Source organism: Podarcis muralis, chromosome 2 (genome assembly GCF_964188315.1).
Source record: "Podarcis muralis chromosome 2, rPodMur119.hap1.1, whole genome shotgun sequence".
Classification (NCBI taxonomy): domain Eukaryota; kingdom Metazoa; phylum Chordata; class Lepidosauria; order Squamata; family Lacertidae; genus Podarcis; species Podarcis muralis.
In genome coordinates, this window is record NC_135656.1 from 38826238 (window position 1) to 38852806 (window position 26569).

At 43.7% G+C, this 26569-nt stretch overlaps 1 protein-coding gene across 6 annotated transcripts in view; it reads right to left on the reverse strand.

The window, feature by feature from the left end:
- QTGAL (queuosine-tRNA galactosyltransferase) overlaps nucleotides 1-26569 on the reverse strand; it is a 182298-nt gene that overhangs the window by 4266 nt on the left and 151463 nt on the right. For 5 of the 6 annotated variants that reach the window (XR_013391844.1, XM_077924299.1, XM_077924298.1 and 2 more), the window contains 3 exons: nucleotides 14573-14708; nucleotides 7743-7811; nucleotides 6088-6162 (listed from right to left, as the gene is read on the reverse strand). Coding sequence is in view for 5 of the 6 variants with exons in the window: in XM_077924299.1 (XP_077780425.1) it covers nucleotides 6088-6162; nucleotides 7743-7811; nucleotides 14573-14708 (280 nt within the window). In the remaining variant the exon portion in view is untranslated. The remainder of the gene's footprint in view (nucleotides 1-6087; nucleotides 6163-7742; nucleotides 7812-14572; nucleotides 14709-26569) is intronic. The other variant, XM_077924297.1, reaches the window with a different exon arrangement.

The following is a 26569-nucleotide window of genomic DNA, read 5'->3' on the forward strand; positions in this document are numbered from 1 at the left end:
ACGAGAGCCTGTTTCCCACATCTTAACACATAATCTCTGACAGACCATTCATTCCTGGGGGTGGAAAAACCCTATTTCTCTCAGCCCAAAATGCAGATACTTGCTTCTGGATAATTTTGCCAGGACAGCCAGGTTCCTTCAAAGACAGAGTCTTCATGAGATTCTCCATTGCTAAATAGCTTATTCACAAAGACCTTACAACTTAGTGAGGCCTGCCAGTTTGGTGACACAAAGCCAGATAGCCTTGTGAAGTGAAACTCAGTGAAGATGAGAGTGTGGCAACATGACCAAGTCTGTTGACCTTTTAAAGCCTTGGTCGCTCCCTGTCTATAAGAACTGACAATTCAGGGATTCTCTACATGTGGTAGCATGTAATTCCATAGCAAGGACTCTTGATATTGGGGTTCCTGCGACAACTTACTCACTGAACTAGGTGCAAACCAAAACTGGGGCAGAATGGAAACACAAGCTGTATTTTTATCAACAAACTCAACAAGGGATGAAGCTTGATGGTTTCACTATTAAAGGCACAATACTTATTTTCAGTAAGAAACGCTGTTTCGGGTTTACACAATAACTTTACTTACAATTCCCCACACAGAACTGCTTCTATTAAATCTATTTCTTCCTAGTATGGCTATCCACTTTTACTCTGCCCATAAAACACCTCAAGCACTTTTCTGGGTACCTTCCTCCCATGTGAGGAAACTGAACTGCTTTATCCTGCTTCAAAAACCCCTAAACAGGCCCTGCCTGCCAGTTAAGCTGTCAAATTCTCCTTTTACCATCCGCCACTTTTCCTCCCTGTCATGATTGACTAAGAGTCAATTGCAAGCCCCCTAAGTCCGAATACTGCACATTCTGTGCTGTCATGGAGACACTCCACATACCTGGGCGAATGCCCATAAAATTGCACCCCACCACTCCTGTGGTGCAGCTCTGCAATCTATAGGGGTGCAATTCGCCCTGGAGTTTAGGGGCCCAGTTATAGACTCATACTAAACCATTAATAAAACCTAACAATTCCATTAGTCTCAGCCAGTGCTGCATTAACTATTTATAGATCAACACACTCCTGTGACCTTTTCGTAGTTCACACCCTTGTTACTACATGACAGTAATCTGGCATAGCTTCCACTTCTGAACTGGCAAGATAAATGGAGTGAGTGAGTGTCTAGTCATTCTGTGCTTTTAAGCTTCTACCGTAATTTCTGAGGCCCAAAGCAGATGGGGGGAGGGGGAGGGAGGAGATGCTGAATAAAAACTGGCCGGGGGGGGGGGGGGGATTCAGCTACTTTCATACTGCAAAGTATGTGACAAAACAAAATCTAGCCTATAATATTTAAAAGGAAACTTGGTGGAAATTATGCAGAAAGGAAGGGTGGTGGCAGGAAGAAAAACAGTATAACTGGCACTTGGAAATTACGATTTATAGATATTAAAAATTATGTCCCCCTGCTCCCCCGCCCATTAGCAAGGGAGGGAAGCAATGGCAGAGCACATGCTCTGCACACACACAGCCTTAGGTATAAATCCCTGCCATCTCCTATTCAAAAGATGACTTTGTAGCAGGACTCGGAAAGACTTCTGCCTTTGCCCTTGAGGAGCCATTGCTTATGCCAGCATTTGGTGAGCAGGATCAGCTGGGTTCATGACAATCAGCAGGGTTGCATGGATCTCATCCCTGGGCTTGGGGCTGCATAGCTAATGGATCGAGATGCAAAGCATTCCATGAGATCTAACCTGCAATGGAAGGTTTGGAAGGAAATGCACTTGGTACAGACTCCTCTGCATCTGGACCAGGACCCTGCTAAGACTATATGGCTAACAACGCTGGAAGTGCTAGAGATGTTCAGGATGCACAAGGCTGGCTATCCAGGCTTCACTAGACCCTCTTCCCCAGGCACCTCCTAAGGAGTTATCACTGATTTCTATGTAATTAAGTAGTACAGTGGTGCCTCGCAAGACGAAAAGAATCCGTTCCGCGATTCTCTTCGTCTAGCGGTTTTTTCGTCTTGCGAAGCAAGCCCATTGACAGCTTAGCGGATTAGCGCTACAGCGGTCTAGCGGCTTTTCGCGATCAGCTGTTAAGCGGCTTATCAGCGGAACAGCTGATAAGCGGCTTAGCACCTTAGGAAAAGTGGGGGGAAAGCAAAAAAAACCCGCGGGGACTCGCAAGATTTTTTCGTCTTGCGAAGCAACCCCATAGGGAAATTCGTTTTGCGAAGCGCCTCCGCGACGGAAAAACCTTTCGTCTAGCGGGTTTTCCATCTTGCGAGGCGTTCGTCTTGCGGGGCACCACTGTATAGTTTTTACTGTGGTTGGAAGAACTTGATAAATCCAGAAATGGGCTGGCCATGCTGTGTATGCTTTTTAACCTACTGGTAGTAAAATATAAATGTGGCAGTCACATGTGAGTGCATAACCCAGATGACGACAACAACAACAACAAATCAGTCATCAATCACTTGCTACTGCCTTCCACGTTTGGCACATTGCAGTTAAAAATACAGACGATAGATGTGACCAAATCCAGGACTGATTTGGGTCATGTGAGTGTCTGGGTACACCAAAACCATACGAACTTAAGGCACCTGATTAAAGGTCAGATCAGAGCTTTGCAAACTTTTCATGTCTGTTACATACTTTTTAGACATGCATCATTTCACGACACAGTAATTCAATTTTACTAGCAAACTGGAGGTTCAACTAACCCCTTCCCAGCCCACGTGTCACGACACACAGTTTGGAAAGCTCTGGGTCAGATCATTCAGCAACCAAGGATACTACAAGGTTAAGCTTTATGATACATGGCTCAGTGGGCCATAAGCAGGGATCAAACAAAAGGAGGGTAGAGAAAGCAAACACCACACTGAATCTGGGGAATGTTTTAAAACTGAAACTAACAACTCACACCACCACATCTGCCAAAAATATTTTAAAAACCTAAGTCCTCTTTATCTTCATCTATCATATACAAGCTATGCTGCTTCTCATCAAATGAACACTTATGTCCAATTCCTCTCTTGCCTCTACCTTCTGACTTTATTTTACTACCAGAGAACTTGCGTCTCTTCTATTTGCAGCAATTTTAGTACTCATTCCCTTTCATTAGTATGTCCCAACTTTTTCAGAATCCTCTCCAGGGTGCCAGCATGTTTCTTGAACTGTGGTGTCCAAAATGGAACATTGCAAAGCAACTGTACCGTTGCTTGCCCAATGCAGCAAAGTCCTGGTTTGCAATGCTATCTCCTAGATAAGATGTTGACATTTAAATGCAGCTTATAATGGTTGCAGCTTTTGTGCCGCAACATCGCAGGGCTACTCTGGCTTCCTGCTACTCATTAAATAAGGCTGCCTGCCTGTGGCATTTTTCCCTCTTTTGCCCCTCTCCCTCCAAACACTCCCTGCTGTCCTTTGTCTGCGGGGCTCACTGTGTGCTGCATCTCCCCCTTCATCTCTTTCAGGAGTGTCAGCAGAGGCTGGGGAGGAGGAAGGGCTCATGTATTTGGGGGAAATTAAATACACAGCCGTGCGGTGGGTTTGTTTTTCATCTCCTCTTTCATATGTGGCCTGTGCAGAAACGAAAGTTCAAGGGGCCCAGAAATACATCTCGGTCTGAATCCTCGGATTTATCCTTAGCCTGCATTATATCACCATAGAGCAACAAAAGTTCAACTTCTCTCAGCAAGTTTTAACCAGTTTAGAAACCATTTCCTCTGCCATCAGGCCTGCAAAGAGGGGACTCTTCCAACCTTTAGAAACCACAAGTCACTTCTTCTTGCTGGTAAAGAGAGGCGGGGTGAGGTTTTCATCTCAAACTGGATGCGAAGCAAAACAAGGTCTGCTTCATGCAAAGTGAGAACGGAGGGGAAACAGAAGAAAGGCATTTCCAGTTGGCAAGTCATTTAGCTGCTGTGAAGCATTTTTTAAAGGGGAGTTTAAAAATTCCTGACATGAAATGCAAAGGGTAACTCTCAATGCAACTGAAGTTTTAAGCAGTAATTAAAAAAGGGCCTTCTTCTTGCGCGTTCTCTGAATTGATCTATGCTCATCTCCAAGGCATTCTACCAATATTCGATAACCATCTGTGTCTTAGTATACTATTAATCACGTTTCATAGGTGATATAAACAGGTTGGGAAAGTTTTTCAACGTTTTATAGACAAATGATTAAAAATTTCCATTAAACCAAACCAAGGTGATGAACAATATTCCATGTGTTATACATAAGAATGAATAGAAATTGGCAGTTTTTGGACATCAGTGTGGTGTGGGAGTGGGTGAGAGTGGGAGAGGCTGTTTCCATGAATTTCTGCAGGCTCCCGGAAACAACGTTTCTTCCCACTTCTCAACACCCATTCCACTCTTGCAATTGATGCTAATTAACCTTATATAATGCTCCAAGTATTCAAAGTGCTTCACATACACTATGGCAAATGAATCCTGGACAGCAGGTATGCATTATCCCCCATACTGCAGAGGCTGAGAAATTGCGACTTGCCTAATGCCATGCTGTGAAATTATGTCTATTATAAGATTTGAATCAGGGACACTAGCATCAGTTCTTACCTAGGAGGAGGAGCATTTTGGTTTAACTCTACTACCTGCCTGCTGGTGCTGCTGCGTTAGTTCTGCTTGGCAACATCAGATGAAAAATAAGCGGATCCAGTTTAGGCGAAATGTTCAGAGTGGGGGGAAGGACACCCCATCTATGAGTAGCAGGATAATTTGCACAACGTTAACTATCACATCCCCATCACTAAGGAGAGATATGCAACTTTAATGAAAATCATCACCTTGCCAACAAAGGTCCGTATAGTTAAAGCTATGGTTTTCCCAGTAGTGATGTATGGAAGTGAAAGCTGGACCATAAAGAAGGCTGATCACCGAAGAATTGATGCTATTGCTGGAGGAGACTCTTGTGAGCCCCATAGACTGCAATAAGATCAAGCCTATCCATTCTTAAGGAAATCAGCCCTGAGTGCTCACTGGAAGGGCAGATCCTGAAGCTGAGGCTCCAATACTTTGGCCACCTCATGAGAAGAGAAGACTCCCTGGGAAAGACCCTGATGTTGGGAAAGATGGAGGGCACAAGGAGAAGGGGACGACAGAGGACGAGATGGTTGGACAGTGTTCTCGAAGCTACAGTCATGAGTTTGACCAAACTGCGGGAGGCAGTGGAAGACAGGAGTGCCTGGCGTGCTCTGGTCCATGGGGTCACAAAGAGTCGGACACGACTAAACAACAACAGGTAGTGGTTTCCCTCTCACAGTGCAGGGCAAGAATTAAACCACAGGGGCCATGTAAATCATTCCTCCCCTGCTGATTTCTCAAGAAAACAAAACAGATTTTAGAGCAACGCAGGCAAAATTGTAGTGGCTAATGACATAGCTTCCCTCACCCACCTTAGTGTCACTATTCACGAAGTTAGGAAAAGACACCTTGTAACGCCAGAAAAGTGAGCCCTAAAATCCATCCTTTTAAAAGGAGGTGTTTTTATTTCATTAATGCATGCATTTTTATTCTCCTCTTCGGTAAAAAAAGAGGACTTCTAGAGCAGCTTACAAAGATCAGAAATACCGTAAGACAGTCCCTGGGCTTATGATAGAAAAGACACAAAAGGAAAAAGGGGGTTGGGGGAGGAAGGACGCATTATTTATAAAGAATTGGTTTTTTTTAAAAAAAAATGCAACTGCAGCTGCAGCTCTCAATAACAAATGAGTTTGCTTGGGTGAGTGGTTTTGATATGGTGCTTTTCTAGGTAATTTAAAACTTTAGCATTCCTCTTTCTGTGTGTTTCTGACATGACTGAGCACCACTTGAAGGCAGAAAAGAATGCACTGGCTTACCAGGTGGGCTTCAGCCAACAAAAAATATAAAGTCAGTAGTGGTGCAGCCCTAGCCCAAACCCTCAATTTCACACTTCCTTTTACTTGCCAATATAAGGACAAAAAATTGCCCCAAGTTGGGACAAACGAAACCAAATAGGAATAATTATTCAATGCGTGCTTTATTGCAACTGAAGGCGCAACTTTTAATTTGGTGTGGATTCCACACGCTTGCCTTAGAATGAAATTATACTCACCAACTTCACACAAATAATGAAAGGTGGGGAAGCATCTCTGAAATGTAGGATAGGGATTCTGGGCTTGGGATTTTCCTATGGGGAGAGAAGCACATTTCTTTTTAGCTTGTATTCCATAGCTGCATTGCAGCCCACTAAACTGAATGGCATAATTCCTGGCCTAATTTGGGTTCTTTGATCGCGAACTGCCCTGTGCGCTACAGTGGCTCACATGCAACATGGCTCACATGCAACAATTTAGTTTTGCTCTCCTAAGCTTATCCTCACCAGAGCTAAGTGGAAATACTCCTATTTCAAGGACTGCCATTTTGAGATGAAGCAGCATTTAGGGCTCCTACCCCCCCCCAAAAAAGATATAAATTATACCCCCATAGATATCTCACTTTCCTCAAAATATTGTTTTAGCCTCTGCATATGAAGTCCTGGTCCCTCATTAAGCAGGCATCAAATTCCCATTGATGCCAGAATGAGCAGAATCCAGCCCCAGAAGCAGCATTCTTCCTTTAGCTGGCCTAATTTATTGACATAACAGAAGCTAATTCACAACCTACCTTCTCTCCCCCCCCCAAAAAAAACCAGTTTCCCCTCTTCTACTGTATTATTTTTACAGCCTCCCATTTAGGGTAACTGTCTGGCAAAGAGGAGGAAAATCAGCAGGAACTGGATTTCCTAGTGGGAAATGTTCTGTTTAGAAATTTAGTTTTGCTTCTCATTCTTCACCATTCTGTATTTCTAAGGCAATCTTTTCATTCTGAATAGTTCATTCTCTTCTGACTATTCACTCTCACCCAAGATGACAGCCATTCATAAGGAGAGTGAAGGCTGCCAGCTAGTGTTCAGGAACGGGACAGAGAGCCCTTCATTCTACTATGGGCCACCGATTTGGTAACAAACCAAAACCTCCATTTCTTTGTAAGGTTGTTTAGAAAGCTGCGCTAAGCCGGCCAATAATCTCAAATCAATGTTCATATTACAAGATGAAATATCAGCTTGCATGGATGTCCCCTTGCTTGCCAAATGCGCTGTGGGATCTGTTCCCATCCTGCAGCCCTTCTCAGAATCTAGCTCAAGTCTAGGATCTCATGGGCTTAGAATCCTTAGAAGCCAAATGTCTCTTTCAAAAAAAAGCAAACCACCATCACCACCACCTCCCGCCTCCAGGTTTCATGACTGGCAAGACCAGCTTGAAAAAAATATAAGCAGTTTCTGCTCGAGTTTAGAAACAGGAGCCGTGTGTTTCTTTCTAGTAGCTGAGATGATTCCCCCCCCCCCCTTTCACATCTATCACAAAGCACCCTACCATTTCCTTTTCTACTTCAACAGCTAAGGGGCTGACATATAAATCCAAATTCTACAGTGGTTCCCAATTTTGCAGCCCAAATAAAGCAGGCAACATAGAGAATTTTAGCAATATATCCCAATTTGTATATGTATATGCAACAGCAGTTACATTTTCTGATTTTGTATATTTTGATCCAATAGCAATTACGTCTTCTGACTGCAACATTTATGCTTCTCCATGCGGGATTTGCAACTTCTCTCACAACAACTATATTAAGAATTAAAGAGCTGATGCTGATGCATTATTAGACATCGTTCCTCCACAGTGATCAGACAGAAATTCAGAACATACATTTATCAGCACAGCTACCAACCTTAGATTCTTCATAAGTATAAAATCCTTTTGTGATTTTATTTGTATCCACATCACAAAATGCAGCCACCTAAAGGAGACCAGAAAGAAAAGAAAAATTAGGGCAACAGTTGATCAAGTGCTATTTAGCAATGATGGAGATATTGAACCTATTTCATTTAATTGTTGCACACATCTGTGCGTGTGTGCATGTGTGTGTGTGCACGCGCGCACTACTAGGCTGTTTTAATAGTAGTACAAAACAATAGTTCCATAATAAGTGAGCGTGAATCACAATGAGCAACAATGTGCTTGTATACAAGAGTCAGGCAGCAATGAGCATATTTACTTGAATAACGTAAGCAAGTCTAGAGGCAGGGGTGTCTGTATGTGTTTAAAATTAAAATTAATGAACCAAACTATTTCCTCCATGCCATTACCAGGTCCTAGTGAAAGAAAACATGTAAAACACAGTACAGTGATGGGCAGTGATGACAGGAACAGCTCAATCTCTTCATTTCCTGGCCTTTAAGTTATCTTAACTATTGCCCAAATGTCAGAGACCATACACACAGCACCCCTACCAAGTTGCTAAAAATGGTCAAGATCAACAAAATTTCTCCTTCCACACACTATTCCCATGGGCATCTATGCCCAGCTTAAAGTGGCCACTTTAGCAGTTTAAAATCCATCTGCTAGCAGGATGGAAGATTGATGAGCTCTCAACCCAGAGCCAAGAATATTAGTCCTGCAGAAAATGCATTCTGAAAAAAAGCAAAACCAAGGAGAGAGAAGCCACATCTATCAGGGGAGGGAATAAACTGTTTCAACTTAAAGTTGGTTCTATCAATTTATTGAAAGTATTTGTATATTCGCCTTTCTGGGTTTGTTTGTTTTTATGCACACACAACTTACAACGAAACAGTAAAGCGCTTAAGATGGTGTGATAACTCCAAGATGGAACATGATGTTTTTGCAGAACCACACAGGGATCTACAAAAAAAGTTTAGTAATGCAGTATTTATAGATCAGGCTAAACGAGCAGTGCAATAAAGGGCGTTAACAGCCATCTCTGAAGTCTTGATTTGCCATCTAGGCTTGTATGTTTAGTATTTATTCACTCAATTTTTTTACCTTATTTATTGCTGTAGATCTGACCGAGAAGACGACTTATAATAAAAACCAGAAAATAATGAATATAGAATGCAAATAGTGGTGTGTTTGTTTAAGGTTTGTAGTACCTGAATACATAACAAGAAACTCCCTTTTGACGCAGGTGAAAGAGAAGCCTCCAATTTCTATACAGTTTTGCCTGGATTAATGGTGCACTTTTTTTTTTTAAGGGCCAGCACTTGTGAAACACGTCATTGTTATTCCCATTTTTACATAGGAAGAACTGAGGCTGAGAGATCAACTTGGCCACAATCCAGGCCTCCCAGATCCAATTTACAAAACTGAAGTTAGAGCACTAATATTTGGCATAACATTGAAAAAAACAAAAACCCAACATAGCACTTGATGAATATTTCTGTCAGTAAAAAGAAGTGAAAGCAACCTACAATACACAATCAGATGTATGGAAGTCTAAATATGAGGCCTCTGTATGCATAATTTTCATTCTTTGGTAGCACAGAAACTGTTTAAAATAGTGCACAAACAGTCTCGGAATAGGTACTTCCTGCACTAACCTATATCCCACATGGGTGGTCTAGTCTTAAGATGCTTATTTTTGTGCCATCACTATTTACCTTTTAATTAGGGGGGGGGGGAGAATCATGTAGCAAGAATTTATGCCTAATTGTTTATGCAATAAACAGAACTCTGGGTAAGGGCTTACACAAACTGCTAACTTCAAAATACTAGGATTGATCTAAACACTTTATTTCCCTCCCATCAGTAGGCCCCTATGTCTTTTATGAAGACTGCATGAAGTATTGCATAATATATACCAAGAAGGCAAATGTTCTAACAATCAGAAAACACAATATTCCAGGGAAAGGGTCATAATTCCACAGCTCCTGCAATGCCTATACGATCTCATGTTGAGTGAAAAACGGTGTCTGGTATATTGAGCAGACACTGCTCTTGGCAGACACCAATGAGCTTGATTGCCTCCGGTCCAACTGCAAAATCATCTGAAATAGCCATGCTTTTGGGGGGAGGGGAAGTGGAAACCAGGATTCTAAATCAGAGAAGGGAACCTTTGGTACTTCAGATGTTATTGGATTACAGTTCCCATCATCCTTGACTATTGGCCATGCTGATGGGAACTGGAGTCCAGCAGCATTTGAAGGGGACCAGGTTAGCAAACTGTCTGCTGCAGAAGAAACTACCAACTATGGCCATGTTTTCTTATTCTTATTTCTTATTGCCCAGTCCAACTTCCTTCCATAATCTCCCCACTCCTTTTGTTTGATGTGGAAGGATTCAGGAATCAGGTACATATATATGTGCATGGAAACCCAGGCTCCATGTGCACTAGCTGCTCTCGAGTTCAGTTGAACTCTTCAGACCTTCAACATAACTGCACGAAGATCTTAAGAGTAGCTGGTTGCCTGTGTTGGGGCCAGAGCTTGCATAGATACATTTGGGCATTTGGGCAAAAGCCCAGGAAGTGTGTACAGCATTTACAGTCCTTCTGATATGCATTATTTTATCCATAAACTCACGGAATAAACTTTAAACAAGTCTGAAAAAAATCCAATTGCATAGTATCTCCAGTACAGAAAACTTTATGGACTTGCACGTTCCCATATGTGTAGCCTATGTTGCTTATGTTGTGCTTTTCTCATTAAATCTGCTTGCGTTGAATCAATAAGGGGAATAAGCTCATAAAAGTAACCCAAACATTCACGATGCTGAAGCTGGACTGACAAGCAAAAAGCAGACAAAACAGACCCTTTAAGCATCCAGTAAAAATCTGGGTTTCTATCTACAGCTGCAACCTTGAGGTGAATCGGATGTGTTTTTTTAAAAACAAAAAGGGTCTGTTCAGCTTCACTCTTGCAGAAATGTTATAACTTTGCCCTGTCAATCCCTTGAATCTAAGAAAGGTACAGCTAGGAAGCTGGGCTTCCTTAAAACTGCTCAGACATGAAGCCCATAAAACTGAACGTTAAAGCACCACTCCATGGCATTATGTAGGTTGGTCCATGAAAATGGTCCCCATTTAACAGGGTGTGTGGGAGACATAGGTGCCCTGACTGGCAAGGGTACACGTCTCTGTCTTTTGTAGTGTTTGATGCACTAAGCGGGTGGGAAGCAGGTTGATTCCTCCTGTTGTTGTTCAGCAGGGTCTTCAAACTAGAGTTTCTTCTCCTATCCAGGCTACCCTCAGACATGAAAAGGCACCTACACAGCCACCAGTGCGCAATGGGATGGGTGTTTACATCACTGAGCAGCTGTAAAAGACCAGGATTGAACTCATGATGCATTCCAAAAAAACCACCCTACTATTTATACTGAGCCATCAAAATCTTCATGGTCAGCTGCCCAGCATATGAATGTCAGCATGGGATGGCTTCCAAATAAACGCATAGTGCTTGACAAAGGAGCTAGCACAACAAAAACAACCCCTTGCACCTTGCAACCTTGACGTCAACAGAAAGAGGGAAAAGGTAATGATCAGGGATTACGGATAGGAAGAGGCAAGGACAGCCAAACCCAAACCAGGAGTTCTGTGTCTGCTGGACTCTGGTCAGAGGAAAGACCCAATGTATTTGATCCAATAAGAACTTATGTGCTTCACTTGGAAGGACCTAAGTTCTAACATGCACTGGACTCTTCTGAAAGCTCAGTACCCTGCAGATCTCTACCACTGAGCACAAAAAGCTAATCTCACACACATGTGAGTGGTTGCACTGACCAGAAATCTAGTGAAACGCTCTCCTGTTTAGACAGCTACATGTTAGGGAAGGAGGTGTGTGTCGTAAGCAGTTTCCCTTAAAAAGCTGCAATAAAGGCAACCATCAAAATAAAACAACAATCAGAAATGTAAGGGTTAATGCTGCCAGCTGTTTTCCATAGCAAAATAAAGCAGAAAGAAAAGAGACTAATTACAACCTTGATACAAGCAAAATAATATCCTGGCCTTAAGTGTTGCCAAAGCAAATGTTATGCAAAGGTCAGCTTGGAAGAATGTCAGCATCTCAGTTAATCAGAGCCACACCAGCGCTAGGAAGAGCTTCTCCATTTTGTAATAAGGGGAAAAGCTGACTCGCCTGATGGCGAAACACCACAGACAGCTGCATCATTCTGTTCTTGCACCACGGCTTCTCTCAGTGGGTGGCAACCTTGAGTTGCTAGCATGCAGTTCTATAAATGGCACCAAAGTTTATCAGGGACTAAGAAGCCAACTGCAAGCCAAGTTTTGGAAGTTGTAACTTGCTCACACCAGTGAGAATTTCAACCGATAAGCGAGGGGGCTAAACAAGCAACAGGCTGGAAAAAGTGGTCCCAGGAGCTGGCTTGCTGTGTCCAGAGGTCTTGCCTTGTGTAAGACTGAATCCCCGTCCCCACCCACTGTCTCTGAAACAATTGCATCAGCTGGAATCCAAGATAAATGAAAGCAAATCAGGGGATTTTGTAGAAAGCATTGCACAACGATGGAGGAAAATGATGAAATTTCCATAGCAACATCAAACCATTTTGCAAACTGCACTCAAGTGACTATGGTGACTCAACATTCTGGAGTGCACAGACTTCAGTCAGCTTTAAAAAGTAGTAATCATTTGCATGTGTCCAGAACTTAAGCTTCTCATGCTGGCAATAATCCACTCAATGCTAAGTTTACAGTGAAGGAAGGTGGCCTTGCAAATAAAGCACTGAACAAGCATTCAGGAGAACTGGGTTCATGTGCAGCTTCCACAGAACACAAGCGACAAGCTGGGTCCAACTGCATATTCCCTCACTGCAATTTTCACAGATTCCAGGTGATGACATTGCTTTTGAGAGATTATCCAAAACTGAGTTTCAGCTGGCATCCGGAAAATGTACGGAAGTATGCTTTCTTTGTCACTAAGAGGTGGGAAGTGGATATTCAAAAGCAGAATATTCTACAGTCTGGTTTCATTTCTGGATAAGGGGTGCTGTGAGTTGCGTCTAGCTTGAACAAAGCAGGACAGAAATGCATGCATGTTTGTTTATTTCCTACCTCTTCCTTCCAGACACTGCCTTGGGAGGCACACGGCTATGGTGGTTTTCAATCCCTTATTATATACAGTGGTACCTCTGGTTACGAACGGTTCTGGTTACGCGTGTTTTGGGTTACGAGCGCCGCTAACCCGGAAGTAGTTGCTCCTGGTTGTAAACTTTGCCCCAGGATGTGAGCGGAAGGCGCGCGCACAGCAGGAAGTACCATTAGCGAAATCGCGCCTCAGGATAAGAAGGGTTTCAGCTTAAGAACGGACCTCTGGAACGAATTAAGTTCGTAACCAGAGGTACCACTGTATGCTTGTATTCACATGGTTAGTTATGATGAAATCCTAGTAAGGGCTATACATGGAACCTCGGGTTAAGAACTTAAATTTGTTCCAGAGGTCTGTTCTTAACCTGAAACTGTTCTTAACCTGACGTACCACTTTAGCTAATTGGGCCTCCCACTGCTGCTGCGCCGCCACCATGCGATTTCTGTTCAAATCCTGAAGCAAAGTTCGTAACCCGAGGTACTATTTCTGGGTTAGCGGAGTCTGTAACCTGAAGCGTATGTAACCTGAGGCACCCCTGTATTTTAAATGGGGCTTTCATAATGTGCTATTACCATTAACTGCATTACACATTAATACATTTTAAAATTCAACTGAAAGTGCAATCCAAAAGTCAGTCAAAGACAGGATGCAACCGAGGTACCACTGTATAGTTTAATTTTAGTATTTCTTACAATCAGACTTTTCTACAGATGACCAATGGCTGTAAGCCTGCAGGCAGGACTCCTGTCTTTTAAAATGTTCTGTATAGTGTTGAACACCTTTAGGCACTACCCACCTTAATAAAAATAATAATATAATCCATGAAATTACAGACTCAATGCACTGGTTGTTGTCTGCTTTCAGGGCCTGGTTTCCAATGCATTTTAACTCCAGTTAATGACAATACATTATTCTCTGTTAACTAAATCTGTCTTCACGAAATGTGCAGTGCTGCACTTTGTGGGCTGTATGTGTCCTTCCCGTTGCCTGGATGGGTGGTCTCAGGATTGCTGATTAAACAGGTTATCATGTCTTCTTTCTCATGCTTTCTCTCCGCATTTGTTTGGGAGTGCATTAATGGTTCAAGGCTAGTTACAGGGGGGAAAGTCATTTGATTCTAGGAGGGTTGCTTCCAGACAACCTGTTTGTTGAGAATTTGTCCTGATTTGTTTGCAGGGAGATTAAACAAAGTTGGCTATTTATTGAGCATTATTCTGCTCTGTTCCCGGGAAGGCATCAAAGCAAGCAGTGCTGTTTTTCTAGAAGTGTGTGCTCTTTTACACAAACATTTGCACATGTATAGGCACAGCTTGCACCTGTGTTCAGTGTTCACATGTGAGCAAGCCTACAACTGCAGTCATGGTGCATGCTTGAAAGGGTAACAAGTCACACATAAACAGGGCAACCTGACACAGCAAGGCCAGTGTCACCCAAAAGTATCTTTTATGGGGCATTTAGGATGGCATCTCGTCTCAGCTATGCCATTTTGAAACCTATTTTAGCATTTTAAAAAAACCCACCAGCAGTGTAAATATGGCTATGTATTTCTTCATACCGAGATAATAAGTGGAAGGATGAAACTTAAATAAATGAATATTAAAATATATGGCAAGAATGAGAATTTCTTAAGCGGCATTCACATGTGCATTTTCCCTTGTAAACTCACTTTTTTCTGATTAGCTGGAGTCAAGCTCCTAAAGAGCTTTCTTCCCTGTTTGCCAGCATTCCAAATGGTGAAGAAAGTCCACCGACTGAGGATTCTCTCTTCCAGAAACAAGACACGGTGTGTCCAGATGGTTCCCCTGAGAAATAGAGGGAAAGAGTGAGAGACCAAGACTCCTCTTCAGTGAGACACAGTGCATTCCAAAGACACTCGCACAGAAAACGGACCAGCAACATTGCCAGAGGAGCCGAAAGCTGTCACCAGGGAAACATTCTCCTTGTGTAAATAGTAAACTCAATGTCTCTGGGAGATGAAGACTCTCAACATGTAGGTTTTAGGACATGATCAGCCCATGCTGCTCAGATCATAGGAACATGAAGCTGCGAAATAGGTTACAATTAAGACCATTAAAGCTGCCAAAAGTTGAACAAAAGGAGCAGGAGGATGCCCAAGGCATTCTTTGCTGTTGTCTTATCCAACTTGGATGGATGGCCACCAGGCATTGTATGAAAGATCCCTGAGCTGTCTGGGAGAGTGAAATATCTGACATAGATCACACCAAGGAATTGATACGCTGCACTGGTTCTTTTAAGAGCCATTGCTCAGTTGCAAAACATCTGCTCTGCATGCAAAAGGCCCCAGACTCAATACCTGGTCTTTGCAGAGAAGGCTGGGAGAGACCCCTGCCAGAGAGCTGCTGTCAGTCAGCAGAGGCAATAGGGAGCAAGAGGTTTGACTTGGTATAAGGAAGCTTCCTATAATCCTAAGGAATGTACTGTACTGAAAATGTTTTGGTGTTTCTTTTTTTAAGAAAAGGAAGCTAAATGCAACACAACTGAAATTAAAAAATAGTTAAGAGGGGAAAACACCCTATTGACCCGAACCAAAATATAATCATAAAATTCTGTAAACCCTAAGCACAAATGTCAAATGAACAAAAACTTACATTTTTCAGCAATGGGTTGTTGTTTCTAAATTGGCACTATTGGCAAGAGTTATTAAACTGACACCAATCGCTGTGCGTGAGATGTTGGTGGAATAAAACTGAACAGGATTTCATTCCATGAGAGAGACCATGGGGAGAAAAAACGCCCACAATCCATTCAGCATCCCCCAACTTGAGGTGTTTTGGAATTGCTCTTTCTTTAAGTGCTCAAATGCGGCAGAACTAATTGGACCATGTATTTAAAAACATGCTCTTTCCCAGGGCTAGTTTTGCACAAGTTAATACTCTGCGTGTTTTCTGGAACTTAATGGATGTCTGTTTTATAAGGTGATCTTTAAAAAATCTAAAGGCATTTCAGAGAGGAAAACCAAAAAACAGGGGGGGGCTTCTAATACTTGGTCTTCTGCTCATATGCCTGAAAAGTTGGTTTGTTTTCCCCATAAACTGCAGTGTGCAGCCGTGCACACATACAACCCCCCACTCCATCTCTGAACACACTCAGCACTCAAATTCTTTTTTATTTAGGAAATGTGTAAGAACTGCTTATCACGAAGGGCCTTAGAGCTAAATTTCCTTTCACCCCCAAATAGCACCTCCCTTCCGTCCTCAGTTGTTGCTCCCTATATTATGTTATCAAATGGAAGTCATAGTTCTTAGTCTATTAAATATGTGTTCAATAAGTGAAAGGATAACACAGTCATAATGGAATAAATTTGACAGACAGACAGTTTTGTGATGGTGGAGGTTTGGTGTGTATGCATGTACTGTGTGTGTGTGTGTGTGTGTGTGTGTGTGTGCGCGCGCATATGAGAGGGAGAGTGTGAATGATGGGTTGAGGCTGTGGTGCAGTGCGAGGGGCCTTCTATATTCTACCACATTTTGGGATATGAAGTGCAACTCTAAACTCTTTATCACCCTGCAACAATACACTAACCAACCAACTAGTCTTGCTAGTGGGAGCTTGCACAAAGACTTCCACTAGCACAGGGGTGGCCAACTCCCAAGATCTACTTACAGAATTAAAAACTGGCAGTGATCTACCTCCATTTTTGGGTGGTTCAGGTCAAAGTTGTTGACCTTTTTTAAGGGAGAAGGATAGCCCCGTTTTGGGGGGTTCTTGGGGAGAGAAAGGAACAGCCACTCACTTGCTGACTAAACTCCATCTTACATTCCGCAGATTGTGTGACGATGGAGGGCAGGGCGAGGGGAGGGGAGGGGCTGGATTCAATTTAACCAACGCTAAGGAAAGGGAACCAGCGATCGACCATGATCTACCAAAACCTCCCGGGGATCTACCACTAGATTGCGATCAACCTGTTGGACATCCCTGCACTAGTACAATAGGGCTTTCCCTCTTCTTTCTCCTCCTCCCCCTCCTCCCACACACTCATCACTGATTTGGGGGCAGAACCCCTGGAACAGTGGGGGTGTGGGGGTGTGGGAGAGGGCCGATCATTCCAGCAGGCAAGCAGGAATGCTTCTGCTGCCAGAGCGATCTCCTTAGCACTATGCTGAATTTCTTCCTATATATATATATATATATATATATGTATATTCATGGATGCATATTCCTTCTGAACCTACACATTTTAGATCTTTTAAAGATGATGGAAATCAAGCAGTCTCTCCCTCTCCCTGCCCTCTCTTTCACACACAAAATGAGCACACTGACAGTATAGGAGCCAGAGAATAAATTGTAGTGAAAGCCAACTAATAGCACTGTAAACCTGACAGTATTGCTAAAATGTGGGCTTTATAGCAAGCTGGCAGATGTCTTTTTGTCCAAGTGTATTTTTATGTCTGCACTTTCAAAATAAAATTCCAATTTGGCACATATAAACACCAGATAACATAAGCAAATACTGGACCTATTTGAAATGTTGAATCCGCATGCTTTGCAACCATAACAAGGAAACATCTGCAAACGCAGAGAATAGGTTAGGATTATCAATTTTAAGCACCCTCAACAGACCCAGGGCAGGCAGTACTTTCTCTCCCCTCCACCCATCCCTTCCCTACAATTTGGTAAAATCAGTTCTGTTTGCAAGAATTTATGCTCGTTTTGATTAGGCTCATTTCTCACTGTCTTCCATCATGCTTTGAGTGTTTTCTTAAGTAATCATTCCCACCATAAAAGTAATATTTCAGAATGTTATTACCTAGTATGGCATAAAGAAAAATGACCATAGCACAGAACACTAGTTTACACTGAGGATTCTTTCTCTATATTCTAACTAAGTTGCCAAATCATGTTTAAAAATAATCCTGTCATTGTTAGGTAGAATAAATTTATTTCCAATAGTGGGGAGGAGACGATTTTGGCATACTCCTGCTTTCTCCTGCAGCAGCCATGCACTACCACCCACACAATTCTAGAAAGCACCCCAATCCTCTGGGGCAAATTGAGGAGGGGGGAAGGGTGTAAGCCATGGGTAGGCAAACTAAAAAAATTATAGTTCCGCCCCCAAGTTCTGAGGGACAGTGGACCGGCCCCCTGCTGAAAAAGTTTGCTGACCCCTGGTGTAAGCAGTTCTACAGGGAAGGAAGAATCTGTCAAAAGAGCTTCCTCCTTCTGTGTTCAAAGAAGCCTCTGCTGAAAGAAAGCTTTCCATGAGTGGATGGACACAACTGGAAACAAACTATTGTGCTTAAATAGAGCTTAGTTCTTGAACATTTTGGCTCCCAAACACCACAAACCTGGAAGTGACTGTCCCGGTTTGAGAACTATTTTTGGAAGCTGAACGTCCGACGGGGCTTCTGTGGCTTCTGATTGGCTGCAGGAGCTTCCTGCAGCTAATCAGAAGCCGCGCTTTGGAAGTTGAACAGACTTCTGGAACGGATTCCATTCAACTTCCAAGGTACGACTGTATAAATTAGTAAACCCCAAGCAAACATTTAAATGAAAGGGCTCTTTGTTGTAATTCAAAATCTCTTTGGGCCACATGGGAAATTGTGGAATTAACCTTGCATGTTCTTTTAGGCTGAAATGCTATGTACAACTATCCAGGAGTAAGCTTCATTGAACAGTGGAAACCACAAATGAGTAGGCTTTACATAGAATTGCATTAAGCATCTTGTTAGTTAATCCAGAGGTGGGGGGGGGGGACAACACTCTAAGTCTGTTCTCACAATTACCAACCATCATTTATTAATTTAGTTTGTGTTCACAAAATCATTTAAATAGATGGATTATTTACTGCAGTATGATTGTGAGCTATCTTGGAACTTCAAGGAACCAAGTGGCAGGGTAGAATAGAAAGCATACACAAAATGGCAGCCAAATGGTTAAGAAAAAGAAAAAGCTAATCTAGGGCCAATGGCTGTCTGATGTGGTCTACTGGAGGCAAGCAACAGGGGACAGGTGTTGCCTTTATGCCTTCCTTGTAAGCTTCACAGAGGCACCTGGCTGCCATACTTAGAAACAGAAAGCTGGATCAGGTAGACTTTGGTCTGATATAATAGGACTCTTAAATCCGTATATTCTAATGAAAAAATAATTTTTAAAAATGCTCCACTGGAAGCACTGCACACCCTGAAGAGGAATATGCTTCTGTCACTACAAGATCAACAGAGCTAGCTAGATACAAAAATGACTATGTCTAAGCTAGCACACTTACTGCTGTCAAGATACTTTGATTCTGAACAGAAATTTCCCCACTGTTTCAAATTTGGGCCTCCCATAACAAAAGATTGTGACTTGTGCCAAACTGTTAAATGTGGGAAAAGGGGAGCTGGGATGAGACCAACTAATCAAATTCTTCAACTTTTCACCTAAAGTAAGATTTGTAGCAGCCTGGTCTCCAGGGACGAAAGATTGATTATTGCACTGTAGGCTAGCCAAACCCTTTAAAAAACGACTTCTCTAGAGCTGAAAAGACGAACCCATGTGTGGTTTGCTGAAACAGAAATCCTACTTTCACATTTGACAGTTAAGGCCTCTCCTTCGGACCTTAATTTGGCAGGATAGAATGTCCAAGTCATTAATCACTGCTAAACCTTTATTAAATCTGCAGAAGACCTGTGCAAAATAGCGTAACACTTGGTTATGAATTATCTGAATTTCCAAAATCATTCAGTAACTATCAACATTGTTAAAATACAAACCACTGAAATGCAATTTTGGGCAAAGAGAATTTATGCAAGACCTCGTTCAACATGGCCTCGTTCAAGATGGAACTACTCTCTGGTTGATTTTATGCTACGAGCTTTCATGCGCAAAATGGCAACTGGGCAGAGGATGGAAGTGCACGATATGTGAGGAGTGATCACTCATTCCTGCCCACCACATCACTGCCGGGTTGCCACACAATCAATAAACACACACACACAAATCACCTCATGTATCGCATCAAATGCAGGCCCGAGCCTGACTGAGTAAAAAGTAACCACAAACAAGTGAAGTAATGGATCATCCCATAACACATGTTTTTACAAGTCTCCAAGGCACAATACCTGTTTTAGTCAAAACTAGATTTGTAGCTTGCCTCACTCATGCTCCTGTCATCAGATCAGCCACTGAATGGAGGTGGATTCACACTGATTGATTGATTGATTGATTGATTGACTGTGTTATATCCCACCATTCCCTCCAAAGCACCCTAAGGCAGCGGACAATGATCAAACGCTACAACCCCCATAGTTTTGAAACATTCTAAGAAGCAGCTTAAAACATTCTTAAACAGTGATCTCAGGTTTGCCGGGAACAGTGTCTTTCAGCCATTTTAAGGTTTCCCCCCTGCAAAATCAATAATGAAGGAGACAGGTGCACCTCACTAGGGAAGAGCTCCACAAATAGGGAACCACCACGGAATAGGTCACCACCAACCAGTCAGTCCCGAGTGTTGGCACCACCACCAAGGCCTCACCTGCTGATTATATGAGCTATGATGAACACACAGTCAGTCCTCGCCACTGCAAACACCATGTCCACATCCTTGGATTGCAACCACTGAAACCAATACCACAAGTTGTAATTTGAAGGTGCTCTAGTCTAGATACCTCCAACACACCTGAACCAATAGGGACAGCAAATTTAGCACAGCCCTCAGCCATTTCCTCTTCAAACTGATTCAGAAATCTCTTACAGGTCTGGGTCTGGATTTTAAAAGCTCTGCTGGGTGATGTGGCAGAGAGGTGAGCTCTGTTTGCTACCATCACTGCCATGTGGCAGGGACATGGAATGCACTCATGGCTCTATTGAGTCAGATTTGAACCAGGACTTCTGTTCTAACCAACACCACTCCTGCTTCATTGCCCACAGCAAAGGAGGTTTTAAACCAGACTCCCCAAGGCCAGAGATGGTGCTTAGGAGTGGTGTGTAGATGGCCCTTTCCATCTTACTATTCCACAGCGAAACCAGGGCTTTGACAGGATCACAACAGCAGTACATAGTTGTCCTTCTATCCAGTGGTGAGATCTACAAGATTAAATAAAGCAGTGCCAGCAATATCCCAAGGCAGATGTGGTAGATGTTTTGTAGAGGTACTAGTGGTGGGGACATTTCTCCCCTTTCAAAATAATGTCTGAGAGCATTTGCTCTTTGCCATTTGTGTATAGGAAGAACAAGGATGTGAAGATCCAACAGATGTTATCCTGTATGTCCATGACATACCCAATGAACTTCTAAAACATGGGTGTAAATTCACTCAGAGAAACAATCTGTGATGGGCTAGATGCATGGAGAGGAACTAGCAAGAGGGACATTGAAACTTAAACATGTTAGAATCATAATCTAGGTAAAGGTAAAGGGACCCCTGACCATTAGGTCCAGTCGTGACCGACTCTCAGGTTGCGGCACTCATCTTGCTTTATTGGCTGAGGGTGCCGGCGTACAGCTTCCAGGTCATGCGGCCAGCATGACTAAGCCGCTTCTGGCGAACTAGAGCAGCGCACAGAAACGCCGTTTACCTTCCTGCCGGAGTGGTACCTATTTATCTACTTGCACTTTGACGTGCTTTCGAACTGCTAGGTTGGCAGGAGCAGGGACCGAGCAACAGGAGCTCACCCCGTCACGGGGATTCGAACCGCCGACCTTCTGATCGGCAAGTCCTAGGCTCTGTGGTTTAACTCACAGCACCACCCGTATACACCTATTCAAAAAGCATAATGTTCTGAATTACCTGGCCTGTAATCCTGCACCCGATTATAAATCATTTTGATTTTATTTAAACATATACAACTGGATACAGTAATACAACTGGACCGCAGTGTGAGGTATCTCGATACAAAGCAACATTGGTTGCTTTGATGTAAATGCTGAAAGTACTCAATGTTAAGTCATTGCAGTGTTTCCCAACCGGTGTTCCGCGGCACACCAGTGTGCCGCGATACCTTGCCTGGTGTGCCGCGGGGAAAATTCAAAAGATTATTATTTTTTTGTAAAAGTCAAATTAGGTCCTAATCCAGGTGTCGGCAACCCGCGGCTCCGGAGCCGCATGCGGCTCTTTTACACCTTTGCCGCGGCTCCGGAGATCCTCGGGGACCCTGAGCAGAAAAGCAGAAGCGCCAGAAAGAGGAGGGGGATGGAGCTGGGCAAAGCAAGGCGGCGGCGGCAGCGGAGCTCGAGAGGCGGCGGCTGCTGGGATGGAGGAGGAGGCAGCGGCGGCCGGAGAAGGGCTGCTGCTGCTGCTGCCTCCGGAGGGAAGTTCTGCCAGGCGGCTTCATGGCTCATCCCAGGGTGGGATGGGCGGCGGCGGCGACGAGGGGGATGCCTCGTCTGGAGGACAGTGAGGAAGCGGCCGAGCAGCTCACGGCGGCGCCTCTTCCCTCATGGTGCAGGGAGCGAGGAGGAAGAGGAGGAGGGCGGTGGCAGGAAGGTGCGCTAGGGCGCAGCGACGGTTCTCCCCCCAGGTGGACGCGGCTGCCACTCCCACCGCTGGCGGCTGCCACACATAGGCGCGTCCACACGCAGGCGCGCTCCCTCTCGTTGTCGCGGCAGCCCGCCCGCCCTCAGGCCCCGCGCGCCGCGCGACTTCGAGAGCTGCCCACCCAGGCCACGCTCTCCTCAGCTCCGCGTGCGAGGCACCTGAGGCGAGGGAGAGAGAGCGCGCGAGCTCGAGGGGAATGGCAGGGCGGGGTTTTTGTGTGTGTTTGGGGGGGGGTGGCGGTGGTGCTTCGGGATCCTTTTCCGTGCCTTGCTTCTGAGTGGCCGCCCAGTTGAGGGGAGAGCACCTGAGGAGAACCACAAAATGGGCCCGCCCTCCCTGTCAGGGAGGAAGGGGTGAATTACGTTAGGGACGAGGAGGGGGTCCAGAGGTAGCCAGCAGGAGAGGCGGGGGAGCACGAGAGCAATTGCAGAGGGAGGGGGGCTGTTAGGCACCAAAATCCTGCATGCGGGATTTCCCCCGTTCTCTCGTGCCTATGCAATTCCTGCCCTTCTCCCTTCCCCCTCGAGATTTGCTGCAGAGACAAGCAAATGAAGAAGAAAGGGAAGAGTATTAGCTGACATGTCCCCGGATCCCATGGAAAGCGCCACGGATTCCTTTGCTTACCAGCTCTTTTTATTTTAAGTTGGCTTCAAACCTGTAATTGTGTAGGTGTATGTATGTATACATATACGTACACACATAAATATTCATATCTCTTCCCTCTCACCTTCCTTTCACCCAGTTTCTCTGGCACTGGTTTATAAATGCTGCTATGTAGAAATGGTGAGAAAGTTGCACCAGCAGAAGGAATGGATATGTGCTGTTAGTAAAAAGAGAGGGAGTTGAACTGCAGGGAGGGACAGACACTTTTCTATGTATTAATTTGTATAATGCCCTCTATGCACATGGTGCTTTGCAAAAAATGGATATGAGAGGTACCATACCCCTCTTTGCTATCTGAAATAGACTCAGGGAAAAGAGAGAGAGTGGGGGAAGGGGAAGAATGTGTGGTTATTTACATTTGGCTTGTTTTGCGGCTCCCAGTTTTGCTGCCTCCTCCCCCCCACCCCCAAAGCTTGGAGGTTCCCCGGCGCCGACCCGCAGGTTTGACCCCCTTCTCACACCTGTTCGCGCTCCTTGCACGGAATGGGGCGGATGGGGAGGAACGGGGCTCGCCGCTGCCTCCGCTCGCCCTCCCCCCCTCCGCCGGCGGTCCCGCGATTCTTGGCTTTTTGGCGGTTGGCACAGAAGGAAGGCAAGGGGGAGGGGAAAAAATTGAATCTTACACTTTCGTGCGTCCCTCCCGGCGTGACGCTGCGCGCTGACGTCACGGGGCTGTAATGGTGGTGTGCCTCAAGATTTTTTTCATGAAACAAGTGTGCCTTTGCCCAAAAAAGGTTGGGAAACACTGATTTAAAGGATCCTTCCTTCCATGCAAGGCAGAGCCCAGGTGTTAATTCTTTACGGCCATATAGAAAGTACTTTTGCTATGAAGTATTTGAAACTTCTGGAAATGCTTTAATGGAAATAAGTTTGTTTTAAGGAAATATTCTTCTAAACTGCAAAACACTGAATACATGCGTAGTTTTTACGAGTCAAGATTTCACATCCCCTCTAATTATGACATGAGAATCGTAAAGGCAGGAATAATAAGCAGAGCATAAAGGTGTTTTGATTTCTGATGGGAATTATTAATTGGATCTCAGGAGTTGAGTGAACGTTTGTTTCTTCGCGTCTGCAAGTGCAACATGACCCTTTTATGGCAGTTTAGCACTTCATCACCACGACGGGTGTCACAACTTGGAAACTCTTCATAAATAAATGCAGCCAATTGGAACAGCCAGTCCACATGAAATTTCAACAGTGTCTAGAGACCAAGGGTTGTAATGTTTACTGCCCCTCTAGCTAACAATGGAATTTTGGACTTGATGCAAAAAATCTCTTAAATAATAACCGCAAAGTTACAAGATCTTCTGATTTGGAGCTTAGCTGCTGCTGGCATTTGTCGACAGATGTCTGTTAATCAGTTTTTATAGGATACACGATTCCCAGAAGGGGAAAAAAATTAATGCACAAGGTTACAAATGTTGCCCGACATTCCAAGATTAGACAGTAGTGGAAACTCTAGAACCTTCTTCTAGGTCCTTAAAAGGAGCCAGATCTGCCTTTTAAAAATACACAAACACAAACACATCACTCCCAAAATCAAAGCAGTCATAAAAAAAACTAATAATTTTCTGCACTTAAAAATCTAAAGCTACAAGAATTTAAAGCCTATCTGAAGGACGAAAACATTTACTTTTGCCAAAAAAGTGACAAACTAAAATCAAGGGCTATATAGGATTAGCTTTTGTTGTGGTAACCAAGTGCAACAACTGCTAGCTGCTCTCCCTGTGACTGGAGAGAACTGTGAGTAGATTTACAGGTAGGACTGCCACTCAGCACATCAGTGGAACAAAAGGACTAGCTTAATAATGTGTATGCAGTCACCAATGGATACTGAAGATGTAGTTGAAAGACGGGTCTCAAATGCCTAATGGTCACCATAGCCTTCTGTAGCCTCACACATCAGATTTCAGCTTGCAGAATGGGTATAGGAAACAAAAAATTACAACATGCTGGTTTTTTACCAAACAGTCCTCCCTGGTCTTCTTGTTGAAAGCATACTTGCTGTAGTACTTTGTGCCTACTGAAATCTGTTTGTTCCTATTTCGAGAACTCTTCCATAGTAAGTATGAAATCAGGGAGGAAAGTTATGTGCCCAAATAAACTTGGATGTCTTCTATCCGCTTCAGAAAATATTGTGAGTTAGCTCAGTTAGTTGGTAGAGCATAAGACTCTTAATCTCATAGTTGTGGTTTTGAGACCCACATTGGGCAAAAGATACCTGCATTGCAGTTGTCAGGAGCTCATCCTACAGTCAAGTAGGACCCTGGCAGAGACACATGCCCAACTGGCATGTTCTCTCCCTCCTGGTCGTCTGTTCGGGAGCTTCAAAAGCTTTCTTCTGCCCGAACAACACAGTGACCGATGTCAACAGACATTGGCACACTTAGGGATCCACAGAGTCTTCGCAGCTTGCATAACAGAACTCAGCAACTCAGCATTTTGGCTAATCTACTTTATTTACATATAAACACACACGGAGCACTGCAACATGGCTCCCTCTCTCTCTAGCATCAGACAGCAAAGAGAAAGAACAAAGGACAATAGTCCCACTTCACAGAACACAGTAACACAAACATCCTGTCTTCGTCACTTCCCACTCTGTGGGGTCAAAACATGCACCGTCATGTGATAGACAACAATCCCATGACTGCAATCACGGAGCAGGAATCTTAACAGCAGGGGGTTGGACGAGATGACCCTTCCAAATCTAGGATTCTATATATGCCACTTTTTTGAGCCAGTTCCAAAAGCAATTCAACACATTATCTCCCAACCAAAAAACAAGAGGTTCTATGAAGGGGTTCCCTGTTCTATGAAGGTTTCTGGAAAGCTGTGAAACCCTTCAAAAGAGATTTTTGCACACACCCCAAACTACAACTCCCACAATTCTTTGGGGAAAGCTATGGCATATAAACCAGTTTCAGACTGGTTCAGATCTTTAATGCAGATATCCCCTAATATAACAGCTGTAAATCATTCAGCAGTAGGCATCTGGTTGCTTTTTCACCTGTGAAATATTATGAATGATAATTTTATGTATTTATTTATAAAACTTCCTTCCTCAGAACAACCCCAAGAATATGCACATCAAATGTAAGATCAAAGTACAGCGCAGAACTAAAAACATACATAAACTAAAAACTAGCTGCAGACAATAAAGACCACAATCTAAGACAGAGTTAAATGTTCTAAAGACACTGGGATCAATAGACGTAAGCACTGTCTGTTGTTAGATTGTGGCCAAAATTTGTGAGCAGTGAGGTAGAAAGCCAGCAATCCTGATTATCTGTAAGCGAAAAGAAATAGACTCTTTTTTATCATCAGTGCTTCTGAACTAGAATACGAGGCATAAAAAGCATTTCTACATGTTCACACACGAGACAACACAGAATGCCGAGCAAAACTTTAAAGAACGACTGGAAGCGAAGCAGTAATCCAGCTAGCTAAAACTCTTTCTGAATGGTTGCCTCGTTGTATTACAATATCTGTCAGCCACCAAATCCAGACTTATACCGAGGC